The sequence below is a fragment of the Botryllus schlosseri genome, chromosome 11 (genome assembly GCF_051294905.1).
Source record: "Botryllus schlosseri isolate E-star chromosome 11, Bs_hap1, whole genome shotgun sequence".
Lineage (NCBI taxonomy): Eukaryota > Metazoa > Chordata > Ascidiacea > Stolidobranchia > Styelidae > Botryllus > Botryllus schlosseri.
In genome coordinates, this window is record NC_137246.1 from 4,104,124 (window position 1) to 4,121,018 (window position 16,895).

At 40.2% G+C, this 16,895-nt stretch overlaps 3 protein-coding genes across 5 annotated transcripts in view; 2 read left to right on the forward strand and 1 right to left on the reverse strand.

Moving 5' to 3' along the window:
* Positions 1-4,640: 4,640 nt before the first annotated feature.
* LOC145450795 (C-type lectin domain family 9 member A-like) lies at positions 4,641-10,623 on the reverse strand. 3 transcript variants are annotated; one of them, XM_080329303.1, is made up of 6 exons: positions 8,870-10,623; positions 8,551-8,744; positions 7,243-7,369; positions 6,812-6,865; positions 5,922-6,101; positions 4,641-4,895 (listed from the first exon to the last, which is right to left on the reverse strand). In XM_080329303.1, exons 1-6 carry the CDS (start codon positions 8,916-8,918, stop codon positions 4,882-4,884), a joined length of 618 nt encoding a protein of 205 aa, XP_080185429.1. In that variant the 5' UTR covers positions 8,919-10,623; the 3' UTR covers positions 4,641-4,881. The 3 variants fall into 3 exon arrangements, with proteins under 3 accessions (XP_080185429.1, XP_080185428.1, XP_080185427.1); XM_080329302.1 differs by having other exon boundaries at positions 5,832-6,101; XM_080329301.1 differs by having other exon boundaries at positions 5,828-6,101.
* A 113-nt stretch (positions 10,624-10,736) lies between these two features.
* On the forward strand, positions 10,737-11,581 carry LOC145450796 (proteasome activator complex subunit 3-like). Its single transcript, XM_080329304.1, has one exon. The coding sequence runs from the start codon at positions 10,785-10,787 to the stop codon at positions 11,559-11,561; it is 777 nt and encodes a 258-aa protein (XP_080185430.1). The 5' UTR covers positions 10,737-10,784; the 3' UTR covers positions 11,562-11,581.
* A 4,190-nt stretch (positions 11,582-15,771) lies between these two features.
* The window catches only part of LOC145450954 (HHIP-like protein 1), a 29,694-nt gene continuing 28,570 nt past the window's right edge, over positions 15,772-16,895 (forward strand). Inside the window, exon 1 of the mRNA XM_080329442.1 lies at positions 15,772-15,941. Coding sequence (XP_080185568.1) covers positions 15,838-15,941 — 104 coding nt within the window. The 5' untranslated portion in view covers positions 15,772-15,837. The remainder of the gene's footprint in view (positions 15,942-16,895) is intronic.

Here is a 16,895-nt window from a genome sequence, read left to right on the forward strand (position 1 = left end):
TCGTCAGGGGTAATCGAATTGGAACGAACATTGTGTACAGATTACACGAAAATATTCAGGTTCATTTCAATGTTAATATACTATTCAAAACGAACGAAGCTACGTATTTGAATGCTGATGTGTTGATGCGTTTATCGAGATTTCCTTACATTCCCATAGGTAACTTACGCTGCGTACATTGCGGCCTTTTCAGTACAGCCTGGCTAAGACTTGAGAACAAACATATATAAATAACCTTGCTGGACTAAATCTTAGTATGTTGCTTACGTGAGCTTATCTTTCAATATTTCTTATACCACTCCAAATGAACACATCCGCACATCCCTGACACCAATTACCCGATGGCATTTAAAAGAATGATGTATAAATATCCGCGTCGGATTGAACGTAGCAACCTCTGTATTAGAAGTATTTTTTTCGACAAGAAAAACGCCTCGGGGTATATCAAAACCTATCATTTACACTGAAAGATGTTAGAACGTGAAACAGGTTTTTCCTGAGACAAAAGAAGTGTACTCGCGAAGTATAATGCATTGCAATTATATGATTCCGCAACATGATGTATTATATTCACCACCGATGTGCCAAAACCATAAAGCATCAGTTAGTGCTTCCTAATGATGAAAATATAAGCAGCTGCTTGAACAAAAGAAACTTATACTGAAACCAGGTTGAGTGACGCATGTCACAGTAGATTTCTGCGTCACGACTGTACTGGAGCTATGGTACCAAAAATTAGTGTTTGTTATGAATTCGTACACCAGATATACAATATATAATCGTAGGTATGTACGTTCTGTATGGTGAATGATATATAGTTTTCAAGTCCAGTACGACAGCTCTTATCCAAACCCTTTCATTAGGGTAGATCCCACGCTGCGTGATAAGACTACACGTTCCGCAGTTTCTTCACCGTTGGGGGTACCGTACACTCTTAAAACGAAAAGACTGTGTTTATTCACATTCACACCTAGAAGGTAGGGTAGTGCAGGAAAAGAGAATCTAACTATAGATAACTAACCTACGGATAGATACGCAACACCCGTCGTCACGCTTGCTTGCCCGGAGGAAATTACTGCTCAGCAATCTGAACGCAACATAATTGCTAATCCCATAGCGGACGACCCGCGCGCTTAAATTCAATAAAGTTGATCTTATTTGAAAGCTGCTGTAGGACTGATTCCGAAAATATACATTAAAATCTAATCAATGGAACCCCCATGAAATACACCACGGTATAATTCTGAACTAGGTTATGGTTTCCTTTAGTACCATATTTCTTTAAGGTAAGAATTTCGACTACAATGTCCTGTCATCAATTTGAGTATATTGGCTTCCGCACGACGCAGCGCAGTTTGTTTTGTTGGTCTTGTATATATATATCCGGGCAGTAATGCTTTAAATTGGAACCAGCGACAGTTTCGTTGATATCGTTGATTCCAGCTTTAAAGTCTTAAACTATAGCGTAGTATTTATGGATATTGCTCGAAGATGTATTCTTGAGATATCTAATCTTCAATGTGAGGCGATGGACTGTCTCGTTACAATGATTAATTATAATCATACCACATCTCAAGATCGAGGGGAGTATGCAAGGAGGATTATTTCCTCTGACATGTTGACATCTGACAAGTAGTCTCCAATAAGCTATACTTGGTGGATTTGATTGCTGTGTTCCAATCTTGAAACGGTAGCTTTCTTCAGACAAAGATATTGGTGCGGAAGGAAGGGTAGAATATCGCTAGACGGACTATGATACGCCTATGGGGTATCGGACCTAGCACCGTAAATTAGTCTTGAAACTTGATTGCCGATACCAAATATTTTGTGAGGCGTGATTTCAATGCGACAAAGCACGCTTCCATTCTATCACTGATCATATCAGATTCCTCTATTTAGGGTTAGTAACGTTCGCGTGCGCGCGCCCCAAAATGCGCCAGATGTCATCTTCAGTGGTTTCATGTGCTTCGTACATTTCGATCAAAAATTGGATGCGTGCAGTTTATAATAGTTGAGTCTCTTGTATACAAAGATGGCACCAAAACATATCAAGTAATCCACATACCTCAGCTCACGACTCCCACACCTGAGAGTGGGTTGTACGTAATCACGTTTTTTTGTGAACATCGTTGTTGCAGTTTTACCTACTGCCGCCAAAACCTTTACTAACAATCGGGCATCTGGTCAAACCACTGGATGTTTTAGGTTCACGGTGGTCTGCATTAGGACCCATGTTCAAGTCAATCGCTGCTGTATAACCAAATCATAAAGGCTGAGAACACTCTCTTGAGAAACACCATTCGATCGGCTAAATATGCTCGATACAGCTGCTTCAATTTGAACTTTAAAAGTTTGGGCGACAATGAGATTATTGATCCAAGAGGAGCTATATCAAGAAATTCCCACATCATATCATAAGCTCTCCTAATGTCCAAAAATCAATCTAATACCGATGTTCCATTATGTTGTTGCTGTTTAGGTGGCATCATGGAATCGAGACACATTGTCAATGGCCGTTGTCCCAGACGAGAACTTATTTGAGCTGAGTGGAGCAAACCGTGTTACAAGTACCAAGATAATCGTCCCCTCCGCCACTTAGCCGACATTTATGACCTTCGTAGTGTTAATATTCTATTCTAATATGTTTTATCGTTACTTCATATGTTATTATTAGGGCAAGTTTTTGCAACTTTTGCAACTTTTTTCACAGCTTCCGGCAGCTTCCTAAGTACTCGTGAGATATGTAGAATGCTGTTTTAAGCTGTTTGGAAGAATCTTATAGTGCAACTTTTGTCCATTTTTTTCAGGCAACTTTTTGCAACATTTTGCAGCTTTTTCGATTTTCCATGAAAATATTTTCGATTTTGGTGAAATACACGGCCAAATTCGACTGAAATACCGTAAGTCAGCACTGAAGTCACGCTCTTACGGGTATTTCAGGAGCTGAGCCGGAAAGTTGACCTTTTTTTTAGTCAATCAATAGAGAATGCGAATGGAAAACTGTATTTCGGGAGTGGAATTGGGAAGTTGACCTTTTTAGTCAACCGAGCAAAATGTGGCCTTTCAGTGAAACTTTTGTGAAAAAAATAAATGCAACTTTTTACTGCAATTTTTGTCAAAATTAATGCAACTTTCCATGGATTTATCTGCAACAAAAACTTGCCCTAGTTATTATTGAATTTGTACTATCGTGTAACCGTCATTTGTGGCCTGATGGTATATGTCCTGAGTGTATATCTAATTACCGTACGCGACAAAACCAGATAACTGCAGTTCTGCCATCGGGCAACAGCTATAATACACCATGAATGCGCCTGATATTATTATCAGTTTCCCACATAAGTTTCTCGTGAGGGCGCTCTATAGGGGTGTATATAGGGGTGTATTTGACTCATTCACACCACTAGCTTAGGTGTAAATGAAAAAATTAGTACCCGAGAGGTGTGATGACTCAAAACACACCCTCCGCCCGGGTGTGAATTGCGAAAACACACCATTTTCGTTTACAGTATAGAATGCCCGATTCTCCGTGAATTCACCTCATGCGAATGAACCGACATATTGTTAATCAACAATCAACATTTAAGAAAGTTCATGAGTTCTTAGCATCTCGGATAACCGGCGAGATGCTGTTCCACAGTTGAGGTCCGGCATACTTAATAGAACGATATATCTTCATCTCGCATATATTGGACTAAAGCCGAAACCTGACGTTGGTGCGTTACGATGTATTGTGAATAGTTGAAGCTCTGTGTAGTGTAGGGTAATGGCTCATGTTGTCACTAATGTCCATGTCCATGCCGACAGAGGCTGTTGTATGATTTTACTATGAGTGTGCGACTGTGCGTGTGGACGTTTCGGTCAAGCTAATCAATCGTTCTTCGCACAGAAATGATATATTTGAGTGGATAACTTATGAATAAATGCATAATTTTATACTCTGTATAAACTCTAGTTACGGAATAAAAATCCTGGTACATAGGGTGCCACTATATATCATAGACCTCACTGTTATTTGGATTATTACGGATAGCATGCGAGTCCTGTTAGAAGAATGCAGTGGAACGGACGCATGGTATCCGGAGATCGACAGAGAAGAACATTAGCTTACATTGGTCAGACTTGTACAAACTGCTGGATTTTTAAAATGCGCATCTAGATCTATCACTAGAGCTACTCGCTGTTCAAAACTTGCAATTAGAACTAGAGCTAGAGCGACCATTAAAAACCCGCAACTAACTAACTAATAACTGATTATACGAATTCGTAAATTGTGAATGAGCTAAGAAATATCGGTGATTAAATCGTCATCTCAAAAACGCTGATTTTCGAATTGGAAATGGAGGGGTTACGACCCCCGAAATCCTCCCCTGACTGCGCCACTGTAACTACACGACAATGAGCTAAAAATGGTTGCAAGGACATTCCACAACAGAACAGCGGTATCACGATTCGCGCCATGCGACGTCACGTGTTTTCTAGTCGTTATACAACTAAATTACTTTGAAGATGCGCAACTATAACTAGAATTACTCACTTTTTAAAAACCGCAACTATAGTACCAGAACTATAGAACTACTCACTTTTTAGAAACCGTATCTAGAAGGTGAACTAGAACTATTCAGAAAATCAGTCAAGGGTCAACGAACAAGATTGTTAGCTTGTAAAAGTTTGGCAGTGGTGCTACTATTTCCAACTATTCAAGACACACAAAGGGCAATGTACAGGGTCATGCGCAGTTCTTCAACCCAAGATCCATGTTGGTCTACTGGCGTAGTACTGAGTTGTTGCCCGACATATGGCAGTGTCGTTCATGATTGCTGTCTTCATTCTTTGGCGCCTCCTCGCCCTTTAAATCTCTTCCCTTGTGCGCTTCCTTCGTCATGTTCGGGTTACTGTAAAATTACGCTGTTTCACAAAAATGTTGACATCGTAGAACTTTCCAAGGTTTGTTTGCGAGCACGAACATCAGACAAATCGTGGTTCAGACACCGAACACGAACGCAAACATTGTTCGTACCCTCTCTAATATGTAGGTCATACCAGAACCAACGATGTTCAGTGTTCATCTGTAGGTGTACGATGGATGACTCCGCACTAAGATAATTTCGCCATGTTTCTTGCCTTTGTGAGTCAAATCCAATTCTTTGCTACGGCTGCTAATGATTATTGGAAAGAAACCGCCAAGAAATTGACTCAAAGCTGCAATCATGGTGGTATACGTAGACTATATGGACTTAAATATAGTTTAGGCAAATATTCTGTTTTCAGTAGAAAATGACATTCTTATTACTCTGATTAGGCCTATACTATGGATCCGAATTCCATCCAATTATTAAATTCCAGTCGACATAAAATGCGCGAACCATGCTTGGGGATTTAATTTCCTTGTCGTAGGTCACGAAATCTTTCTATGTAGCTAAAATACTAAAGATGAACAGATTCAAAATGTATTAGTTCAATTCACAACACCACATTGATCCCATTCCCATCCCATCCTTCAAACCAATTCGCTAAATAATTACATGATATTCTACATTATGTGTCGATATCTATCTTCATAACATTGCTACCGTACCAGCGCAATTGGCATTTACATTGTTCGTCTTTCATTTCTTGTTTGTGGTATTCATGGTGCTTTCGACTACAATGGTCATTTACACCAGGCGTATATCCTTTATTATGATTCAGTATCTGCCGACTTGTAGCACGGTCCACTTCTAGGCTTTTATAAGACACCGCTCACATGGATTAGTTGACGTGAAGGACGTGGCTAATTTGCAAATGGCTCGAAGCCAATAGCCAGACATTTTCAGAAAGTACTCACACACCACTATCGAGGGAGGTACGCTTCGAGACTCCCCCTTTCCTTCTGAGAGTAACGACAATTCCGTTTCCCAAATTTTTCTCAAAGTTGCTACCGTTTTTGCTATTTATCGGCTTCAAGTCTTTCTTCTTGTCTTGAAAATATTTTCGGGTGATCAGCTTCATAGTAATCATCGCCGTAATCAATACGATGACAAGAATGACGACATAGATGGCCAGCGACATCTCTCCTGTGCCTTCCACTTTTTCTGTTGTTGTGGTAACGCCGGGTGTGGCTGCAATAGAAATTTCATATATTACCGCGAATGACATGTTATGATTTGGCGTTTCCATGGATATGATTTGTCATGACTTGGACCTGGCTACACATACACGTCACTGTATCGACCGAAATATGACTCTCCACTTCACGGAAGGCTGCTATTTCAAATACTCTCGGCATGAACATTACGGGTATACTGTCATAATTACATAAATTATCATGTACTTGGAACTATAGTGATCGTAATGATATGTAAATACCCGTAATAAAAGTGTATAAATAATTCTTTAAACTAATTAATTGAGTATATTACAGATCTTTCATTTTCTAAATTAAGTAATTCAAGCATGTTTTGAAAATTTGTAGTTCTACTTGCAATTATAATTTACTTTTGGTTGTATGTGAGTATCGTAAATTATTATATTACCATCCTCTGCCTACAATAATAGTTAAAAAATGCCCAGTGCTAGTCGTTTGTCGCTAAAATCGGAGATTGAGGCCAGGGTTTCCATTCCTAGTACCGAACGATAAGGCTTAGATGTAATCTAGTGCGATTTGATCGAGACAAATTTTTATATTCTTGTGATTCCTTATTCGTTTATGCCGTTAAAGTTCGTTTATCCGGAAAATAGGCTACAAAGGTCACACAATTTTGAACCACGCAGCACACAAAATAGCGCTTGCAGTCAGTGATCTATTTCTGTTAAGTCATAAGATACTTACTAGACATGATTTTGAGTCGCGTATCGATACTGTTGGCTTCATTGTCAGGCCCGACTGTAAACGAAGCTGATGTGAGTTAAATTAAAGGATTACTCCGAGACGCTGAATACGTATGAGTAATATCTGTATCCCTGATGATCTTGGATTATTCAGGAATAATTCCCGATAGTTTTAATCCTTGTGGTACCAGACCTATTGAGCCAGCCTCGAGGATATTCCATGCAACCTATGGTTCACCATTATTTAGGCTTAGTATGACTGTACGTCACGAAACAATAATAATTATTACGGACACGTTTCCCGTGAAATGTGCATATTCACAGAACAAGCTGTTATTACAATAAATTATTTTACAATTCGGCAATCCCAAGTCCGCTCACTCGCTTGAGTATAAACCAACACGCACGATACGAACGATGTATTTGACTTACATTTCTGACAGACGAATCTGTACGATGAGTTGCAGTCCACCATGCCGTACAGAGCGTCATCCCCCCTTTGATCTTTCAGTACCGGACATAAGTTGTGTCTAGTTTGTCGCAGCACTCTCCCGCTATGCTGAAAGCCATAAGAGTATAGCCATGATATATAAATGCGTTTATAACGTTGTTAGTCGACCCGGGAGAATGGTGTAGGGTGGTAAGTGCTGCTATTGCTGGCTGCACCACAATCGCTTTGAATGAACTTTAAATTTACTCTTTGCCCTGATATATGAGATAAGTAATTGGTCAAAACCATAGAATACAGATAAGGAAGGATGCATTTGAATATTATATTCAGATTTTCCCCCGAAGCTCGGTGACTCAGAGGCTCAGCGACGAAGACTCGTTGTTTAACAGCGCTGCAATTGTTCTGAACGATGTCGATTTTTATCTTCGAGGGGGATTTTAAGTTGGCTCTGTCTAAGCCTTTGGTTAGGTTGCAAGTTGCATTATCGGAATAATAGCTTAATAAGAACAATTTCATAAATATCCTTCATGGGTAGCGAGCTATAATATTACCGAAACAAATGTTATGTTATTATTCCGACGACGACGGGTTTCAAGAAGCCATGTTCGTAGTGGTTGTGGTGTTGGCGGCCTTCCCAAAGAAAAGGAATCACTGTTTCAAACTCGGGTTCAAAATTTGATGACAAATATCAAAAGCGCGTGTAATAACTATCCCTATGTAGGAGTTCGAATAAGGAGTATAGAAATAAACAGTGCTGCTCCATTCGATTGTCGTTGCACCAATAGCCTACGGGCTTCCACCCTCCTAATACACCAGGGATATCTAAAAGTTTTAGATATCCCTGTAATATACAGTGGATCGTGGACACATGTTCGCGTTTCGACTCTTTTAAACTCAAGGCTGCGAATTTGATGACAATTATCAGAATCCAGAACCGTGTGTAATAACGATTCCTGTATTGTATAGGAATCGCGATTTAATGTATAGAAATATACAGTGGTGACCAATCTGATTGTTGTTACACCAATAGCCTGCAGGCTTAGTCTCTCCTAATACACCAAAACAGGTATCAACAACTGATTATTCCGACGACACAGACGAGTAACCCTTACCCGATGCGCAGATCGATATCTTGATGTTATCAAGTGTCTCGAAATGGCAAGTGCCGTTCGAATCGGTGAAATCACCCATATATTCGTCAAGCGGTTGTAACACCTTAGAATATCCATATTGGAAATGGACCTATAACAGTAGATACTGACGACCGCATTAAACTATTGGCTACTCACTCGGAATGAACCGACCCAAAAGTCATTACCACCCATTGATTTGAATTTGTCGAGTACGAATTTTCCGTACGTCGCTTCAATGTCGGCCAGTCGCGCGCCGACGCTTTCACACGACTTTTTTGCCTCGTCGTAACTACTGTGCGAGCTGAAATAATAGCAAGCCTCCTTGTACCGAATATAATCAGTCGGACATTCTGAAAATACACGGGGCGCAATACTGAGGAACAGCTTATAGCAGACATATTGTGTGCTTTAATCTCACTTCATCAATCACGAAGTAGCAAATATATTACGTATACGTAGCATTATTATGCATTACCTGTGTCCGTCGAGGTCCCGTTTGTAGTGGAATTGAAGAAATCAGCCATCGTTAGCTATCGAGCCGTGCCGCACAATATTACAATAAATGAGATCAATCTTATCTGCAGACATTTACGATTCAATGTTATCACTCCACAATTGCGGCGCTATGTTACGCACCGTTTATTTTACTTTGGTGACTGCATGATCTAAGCCAGAACTCGGATACCTGTAGATTGCGTAAAGGGATCCGTTACTGGTCAGCGAAATGCCCGTATATGTTTTTGAGTTGAAGGGAGATTTATAAGTATAATGGTTATTATAATTACAGAAATCACGTGACAATTACTATCATTCGCATACGTAACGTACGCTGCGCGTATTGCGGCCTTTGCAGTACAATGAGCTACATCCTGCAAATCGTGTTGATAAATATAAGCCATAAACATTGAAAGATCAAATATCGCTCATTTGTCTTATCAAAGTCGAGCTTATCCTCGAAGATTTCTCACCGCTCCATGCGAACTCATTCACTTTCACACACCCCTAACGCTAATCACCCGATATGAGCAGTCAAAGCGACCATGCTCAATCCATCAATCCATCAATCCAACAACCACCTTGGTCTACTTGCATAGTATTAAATTACTGCCATACATAGCAGTGTCATTTATATTGTTCATGCTTGCTGTCTTCTTTCTTTGACGCTTCCTCGCTCTTTCATTCTCTTCCCCCGTGTGTGTCCTTCGTCATGTTTACCTCTGGTTTTTTTTTGTAAATGCTCCGCACGAGCAGCGATAGTAAGAAAGGATTAGGAAAGTTGGAAAACGAATAAACAATATTAAATTGCTGCCATTGTACAGAAGTTGAAAAACGCTACTGCATGTTGTGCGTACTACAATTCCGTCATTATACTGGAAAAGCGAGTAGAGATGGTGCAAGCGCATGAACGGTTCTTGCCGGTGTGAAGAGAAACGTGACTACGGACTTATGCTGATTCCATGCAATCATACGTATGTATACAATACATATAAGTTTATTTCGATTGCTTAATCTTACACTCTGGGCCCTGATTTTCGGAATTAGCCATAGGTAATGTTTGAGGTGTTGCATTGGAAACTCCTTTTGCCTTTCTGCTTATAACCCTGTCTATATTAGGTATTACTGAAAAAGTAGTTGTTAATCGGAGTACCCGTGGTAAAATTCGTATGATATCATGCATAATGACGCGAGTTTAAAGGGGCGCCGAACTATAAGTATGATATGACCAAAATTAAAGGGGCTTGCGGTAAAAAGTTTGCCGTGAATTCCTACTCAAATGCAAGTAAAGCTATATAAACAATTTCCAATACATTTCAAATACAGTTTCAAAAATTAGATTTGGGTCCCGTGAGGTCGTGTGCATTTCGCAGCTATTTACGGGTTGCTATGCTTTCGACATTGCATGAATTGAAACTGTTATCGTAACGACTAATGAAACTAATCACACATCAAATACGTAGAATCTTTAGCAATATATTTAGTTCAGTTCATACACGGGCTGTATCACACGGTTTTTATACTAATAAAAGTGTTGCAAACTTATCTCACATCATTCGTTCTACTTTTCAGCGGAGTATAGTTTTACCAAAAATGATCGAGTTTGTGGAAGTGGTCTACAAAGAAAACCGCTCGAGCACGGCAAGTAAACAAAGCCTACTTGAGTAGTCCTAAAAACGAGAAGCACTTCGTTACTGACAACTTCTGGTCATTACCCAAATAAAACAGTTAGATTTCCCGTTTTTACGATAATATGTACGACAGTTCGTTACCTTGTTACAATTTCATGTGAAAAATTTCCTTATGACGTCACAGAGCATCATGATATATTCCTAAATCAGTTTTATCGCTACATCAGACATTTCAAACATTTCATTCGCACCAGACCGAGCATCATGGATGATTTCAAGGAGCATTTGCAGGAGCAAACGGAATTGCTTTTCAAAGAATCATTCCCGGCGAAATGCCAAAAGTTTCACAGCCTCATAGACGATCCCTTACTGAGCAGAGACGCGGTCTCCATAGTCAGCAAAATTGTAAAAGAAAGCTGCGGTAAATTAAAGGATGAAGTCAAGAAGAGAAGCGACTCCGAAGATATCTTCTACACCCCGGCGCAGTCGGACAGCGAGTTCGACGAGTCTAGCGAGCGATCGCGTAAACTAAAACGCAAACTCGACATTCACAGGCAACAGGAGAAGGAAAGCGAAAAGATAGATTACAGCAAGATGGATAGCAACCCTTACATTGCCAAACTAATTGAAACACTAAAACCAGACATGAGAGATTTAGTGGAGTCTTGCAACACTGTCAAGACTTGGGTACAGTTGCAAATACCTGAGATACAGGACGGAAACAACTTTGGAGTCGAGGTACAAGAAGAAATACTAGAAGAGGTCCGAAAAGTAGAGGACGAGTGTAATTCGTTCTTGAAGTCAATCTCGGTGTACCACCTCACCCGGGCTGAGATCGTGTCGAAATTCGCGAAACACTCGACCGTGGAAGACTTTGTGTCGGCTTTAGAGCAGTTGGACGTGAAGGAATTCGTGACGTTGCGGCTGATGGCGTTGGAGATGCGAAGCTACTGCCTGGCGCTGTTGGATCTTTTCGATAAAAATATGGAGCGGATTTTAACCCCGCGCGGGATTAATAACGCGAACATGCTCGTTTATTAATATACATTTTTCAACGAAAAGCAATTGATTGAAATTTATGGTCTATTGGGCACATTGAAGCACAACTATACATCATCACGACAGTCATTTATAGCGTCATGATCACCGGTCATATAAGTGGTATAATCCACAGCTGCAACACCAATGGGTTGTGGGTTCGATCCGACCGAGGTCGACTCCGAAATTCCTATCTAACTGCTGGAGGTTTATCTAGGCTTCTTCTCGACATGTCATTCGCGTAGGCGGTGTCTTATAAAAAGCGTAAAGTGGGTCGTGCTACAAGTCGGCTCTACGGTATAAAAATGAAGAATATCGGCCTGGTGCTAACGACCATAGTAGACGACAAACACCATGAATACCACAGACAGACAAACAAACCGGTCCTCAACAAACTTGGACAACTAGACTAGACGAATAATTAGACTAATTAAAGCAGTGGCTCTTAACCGGCGTTCCATGGAACACTAGGGGTCCGTAAGCCAGTCTCGGGGGCTGCGCTCTGTATCAAGACGCAAACCGAGCTCATGTAGCCTATATTATTTATGACGATACGCCGGTCATGGCCATCATAGGTTCAGTTGTTGGTAAGTAGCGGATTGCCCAGTATTCGAATTGGGATTGTTGTGGTGGTACGTCGTGTGCAAGGGTGGGATGGGGTTCAAAATCGAAACCCCGTCTTTCCGAGATGCCAATTATATATCCAATACTTATAGGCTCATGCTAGTAAGCAATTGGTATCACCCTGTTGCGTTTCGACTGAACAATATGACGCATTTCAAGATGAAGTCTTGAACTGGTAGCCTATCTAAAAGGTAACGGCAGAAGCCACACTGATTTGCAATTAATATTCATTGTAATGCTCTCGTTTTTTGGGAAAATTATATTTTAATGGCGATGTTCTTTTAGCACTCTGTTGAATGTTGATACACGGTTAATTTTGTTCATCGGTAATCTATAGTAATGTATAAGATGTGTAGTCTTATGTTTGCTTTATTTTGTGGTAGATTTTTGATTTTGAATAGTACATTCATATTGAAATGAACATTGTATACCAACAATTGTAGCCTATCACCAAATATGACGTCACCAGCAGGAAATTTCGAATGAGAGAGCTACGATTGTTGATATACAGCAGTGGTTCCCAACGTGGGCGATATCGTCCCCCAGGGGGCGATTTGACGGTCTAGGGGGCGGAAATGACGAAGGGGACGATAGAGGGGCGAAAACGGACGAAGGGGGCGATAGGGGGCGATGGCGCGTTAAAACGACTATATTGGAGTCGGGACCGTAACTACCGCATCCCAAACTCCCCAATTGGTGGTGGGGGCACGAGCTCGAGAGGGGCCCAAGATTATTTCGTGAATTACCATTAATTATAGAGTAATCTTTTAGAAATTCATGCAACTTTTTCAGAAATTTTTCGCGCTGCGTGCGATTTAATAATATCATATATCTTGATTTTGGGGTACCCGTCACCAAACAAAAATACGCATGATTTGTGGAAATGGGAGACTTCGGCGTCGGCCATTACTGCGCCACGACGCACCAAGACATATTAAGTTACAGGCCATGTAACATGCGACTCCGAGAAGTGTGCCAGAACAGCAGCAAGAGCAACAGCAGCGAGAAGGCTTTGGCCGAAAAGGAATGCCCTTGTGCTGACCGAAAACTTCGTATATATACATATATGTTTAATTGTCCATAGGCGCCTCAATGGCGGGCGACAAATGTTCCTGTCCTGACGACCTTAACCCTACAGGACAATTGCCATGCCGCAAGGAAAAATTATTTGCCAGTACAGAAATACCAATTTGAAATCATGTTCGTCTTGTAGTTTGGTTTCCATATCTTCTGAGATAGCAGATATAGGAGGTCACGAAATAGCATCATGTAACGAAGTCAATGTGACAACGATTCCGCCCGAAGATGTTTAACTATTATTTAGAGGTCTTACCTTTTCCAGCACACCACACTCAGCTCTACTGGTAAATCTGATTACGCGAGCAGAAAGAGGATAAAAAATTGATAGCAATATATTTGCAATTCCCGACCATATTGACCGATTCAAACATGAATTATATAAATTTGTCGCGCTTCACGCGTTTAAGCGAAATACGGTGACTCAGCAAACAGTACATGGAATAGGGTATAGCTGATATGTAGCGACAAAAGGCCCACATTCTGAGGGGGGTCTGGGGTTTGGTTTATCACCATATGGGGCCAAATACCAACGTTTGGGGGAGGGGGCTTATGAAGTGCTGTTTTTGGTTTCCCAATAGTTGGGGGGCGATGATCGGTGTGGAGCTTCAAAAGGGGGCTATGAGTCGAAAAAGGTTGGGAACCACTGATATACAGTGTTCTTTCCAATTCTCTACTATAGTTGCAGACGATTACCCCTGACGAGTGTCAGCCGAAAATATTCGGGTTCATTTCAATATGAATATAGGCCTACTATTCAATTGTATATTGAAATTCTGTACCTCCAAGAAGCTCTTCAAATTTTTGTTTTTATGATTTTGCGGAAATTTCGGGTTCCGCGAAGGCTTGCAGATTAGCAAAAGTGCTCCGCGGTTTAGTGAAGGTTAAGTGCCACTGAATTGGAGATAAATGGCGGTAACATAATTCTAATCTAATTTGTGAAATGATTTAACGCTCTTATTTTAATTCTAATCGTCATTCTGGTTTTTCTGAAAATGCTACAAGAAATCTGTATAGCAAGCACAACACGAGCCAATCCTGGCGTAGAAACATTTTCCATTTTAAAGCTTATGAGAATGAACTCTTATATGATACGAACCGAACCTGATATTTTTGTTGTATTTATTTCTAATTAGAAATTCTGTAATTCTAATTCTGATCTAATTTGGAAAAGCTGGAAATTTATTCTAGTTGTCCAAATCTGGCCCGTGAACAGCGTCTTCGAGCTTGATTGACTAGTGTCGGTTAACACAGGATCCAAAGATATTACATTTTTCGACACTTCTGCCCTTGAACTGTGGATAAAAAATATGCGAGATTAAATGCGGGATAATATCAAAAATTGCTATGTCACCGAGTTTTCGAAGCGTAAAGTCAATTCATTAGGAAACAGTCGATCATCAGTATACTGAATTTCCATTCCTGCAAAAGTTTCATAAGACTTTAACCTTTGAGATACAGGAACGCTGGCCATCCTTTTTGCAAATGACAAGAGCGACGATGCGTTAACCCAGGAATCATACTTGCAATGATGATGGATCCAGCCTGCTGGCAGCATAATCTGAGAAAAGGTTGAGTGATACTGCAAAACTAGATACCAATGCTGGACGTGCGGTAAGATAAGTATGCGGATGGGTCTAATGTGGCAGTAAATCCACAGTAGAGGCAGGCAGGAATTGCATGATCATTCGATAGGTATAAGTAGCTATACAGGAATAAGAATATTTTGAAACCGGGCTGGAATAAATCCTAGCCTAATACGCATAAATATCATGGTGTGGAACAGGGTTCGACAAAAAAAATTCAGATTAGATTTTCGATTAGATTTAGACTTATAGCAAAATATTTTTTCTAAATTAGAAATTAGAATTACTGAATTAGCAAAAACGTGGAAATTGACTGAAGTTCAGTTCATATCAAATAAGTGTTTCAGCATGAGAATGGCAAATGTCTGTACAGCAAGCTTGTCATGTTTCCCACGTACAGTTCTCCTGTAACAATTTCAGGAAAACCAGAAATTAGATTAGAATTATAATTAGAGCATAGAAAGATTTCGCAAATTAATTTAAAATTAGACTGTCATTTCGCTCTAATCAGTCTAATTATTATTTATAAACAGCTAGAATTGTCTAATTGTCCAAGTCTGGGTAGAAGTATAGGATAGTATCTCATACTGTGTATCGTTATGATCGTTATTAAGCAATCGTATTTACGTATGACCGACAATGATGATGTTTTATGTAGCCTAGATATTTATGTTGATTCACAAAATATATGCTCTCACATCCTGACATTGCAACGCATGTAACACCCGCTATTTCGTGTTTCGTACCGTGTTGTGCAATTTTGCGATTGTGATGTTGTAAACAATATGTATGACTGACTGACGGTAAGAACGTATTTGACAATATAAAAATATCAGTATATAGGTCATCGGACACCATACTTAGGTTGATATGACATAAATTATGCAGTTCATTTAGTTTCCATAATTATAATTTTTTGGGCAGGATAGGATGCTTAATACGGATTGTCTTAGTTAGGTTTGGTGATTTCAGCGTAGCCAGAATTGTGAAGTATGATTGGCATTGGCATATCTGCAAATACCTGGTTGCTTCTGGCAGTGATATCGTCCGCGGTGTATGGCCACAGAATGTGCTTGAATTATCAGTCGCCTGTTCGGTGAGTAAAGCCTTCAACGAGAAAATACAGAATCATTGCTCATTTATCCGCGTGGTAATGTAGTTATTAGCAGTGGTGCGTTCCCATGAATCAGGGAAACGCGACTAGTTATACTGTAGGTCTACTCTACACTCTACATATATGCGTTCCAGGACCTTATGCGTCGACGTTCGTCTCATCTCATCAGACCTTGTAAAGCTCAAGCTCTGCAAAAAATACCCCTTTAAGTGATCATCGTGCAAAACTGTAAGAATGATCTTCTATGATAAGGACTATTAATCATATTGACCTACAAACACCGCGAGGTGTCGCTAGTACGTAAGAAAAGCAATCATTTCAAAACATACGTGTATGGAACGAATTGGTGGACGGGAACAATCCGTAAATGCCAACAACTGTAGCCGTATAATAGTGCTTGCCTACCTTTAATTCTTCAGCCTCGGAATGTTAAAATATATCAAACATGGCTTGGCCGGTAATAGAAAATAGGCTAAGAAACTACTCGATCTACATCGAGCAACTGTTTTAGATCAGTTATCGTTGTGTGCTTGTGCGCGTGCGAGAGAGATAGAGAGCCTTCATGTTCACTCAAATGAAATACATAACACATATACTGTATTAGTGACGATATACATATATTATAACGCATACGCAGGGTTCGGTATCTAATAGGAATGATCGATGTGACATTCGAGGTCAACCGATCTGATAACACCCGCATCAAACAAGTACGCTGTCTCTACGTGATCTGGTTGTATAGCAGGAGCGGGCAACTTCTCCAGTCGACGGGCCGGATATAAGGAAATGAAATATTTGGCGGGCCGGATTCCTGAATTGATATTATTGGCGGATTAATCCACCTATACACGAAATAAATAGTATTTAATATACACTTTCAGTTTAAAGCATAGATACCAGAACAGTATTCACTGAATTTATTAACGTAATATAATT

Bases quoted from the DNA above. Each gene is read 5' to 3' on its own strand.
- LOC145450795 (XM_080329301.1), bottom strand. From the start codon at position 8,918: ATGGCTGATTTCTTCAATTCCACTACAAACGGGACCTCGACGGACACA. The intron at 7,370-8,550 runs GTGAGTAGCCAA...TATGGCTTTCAG, and splicing joins TTTGGGTCGGTTCATTCCGA to CATAGCGGGAGAGTGCTGCG. The intron at 6,102-6,811 runs GTAAGTATCTTA...TTTCTATTGCAG, and splicing joins GCGACTCAAAATCATGTCTA to CCACACCCGGCGTTACCACA.
- LOC145450796 (XM_080329304.1), top strand. From the start codon at position 10,785: ATGGATGATTTCAAGGAGCATTTGCAGGAGCAAACGGAATTGCTTTTC.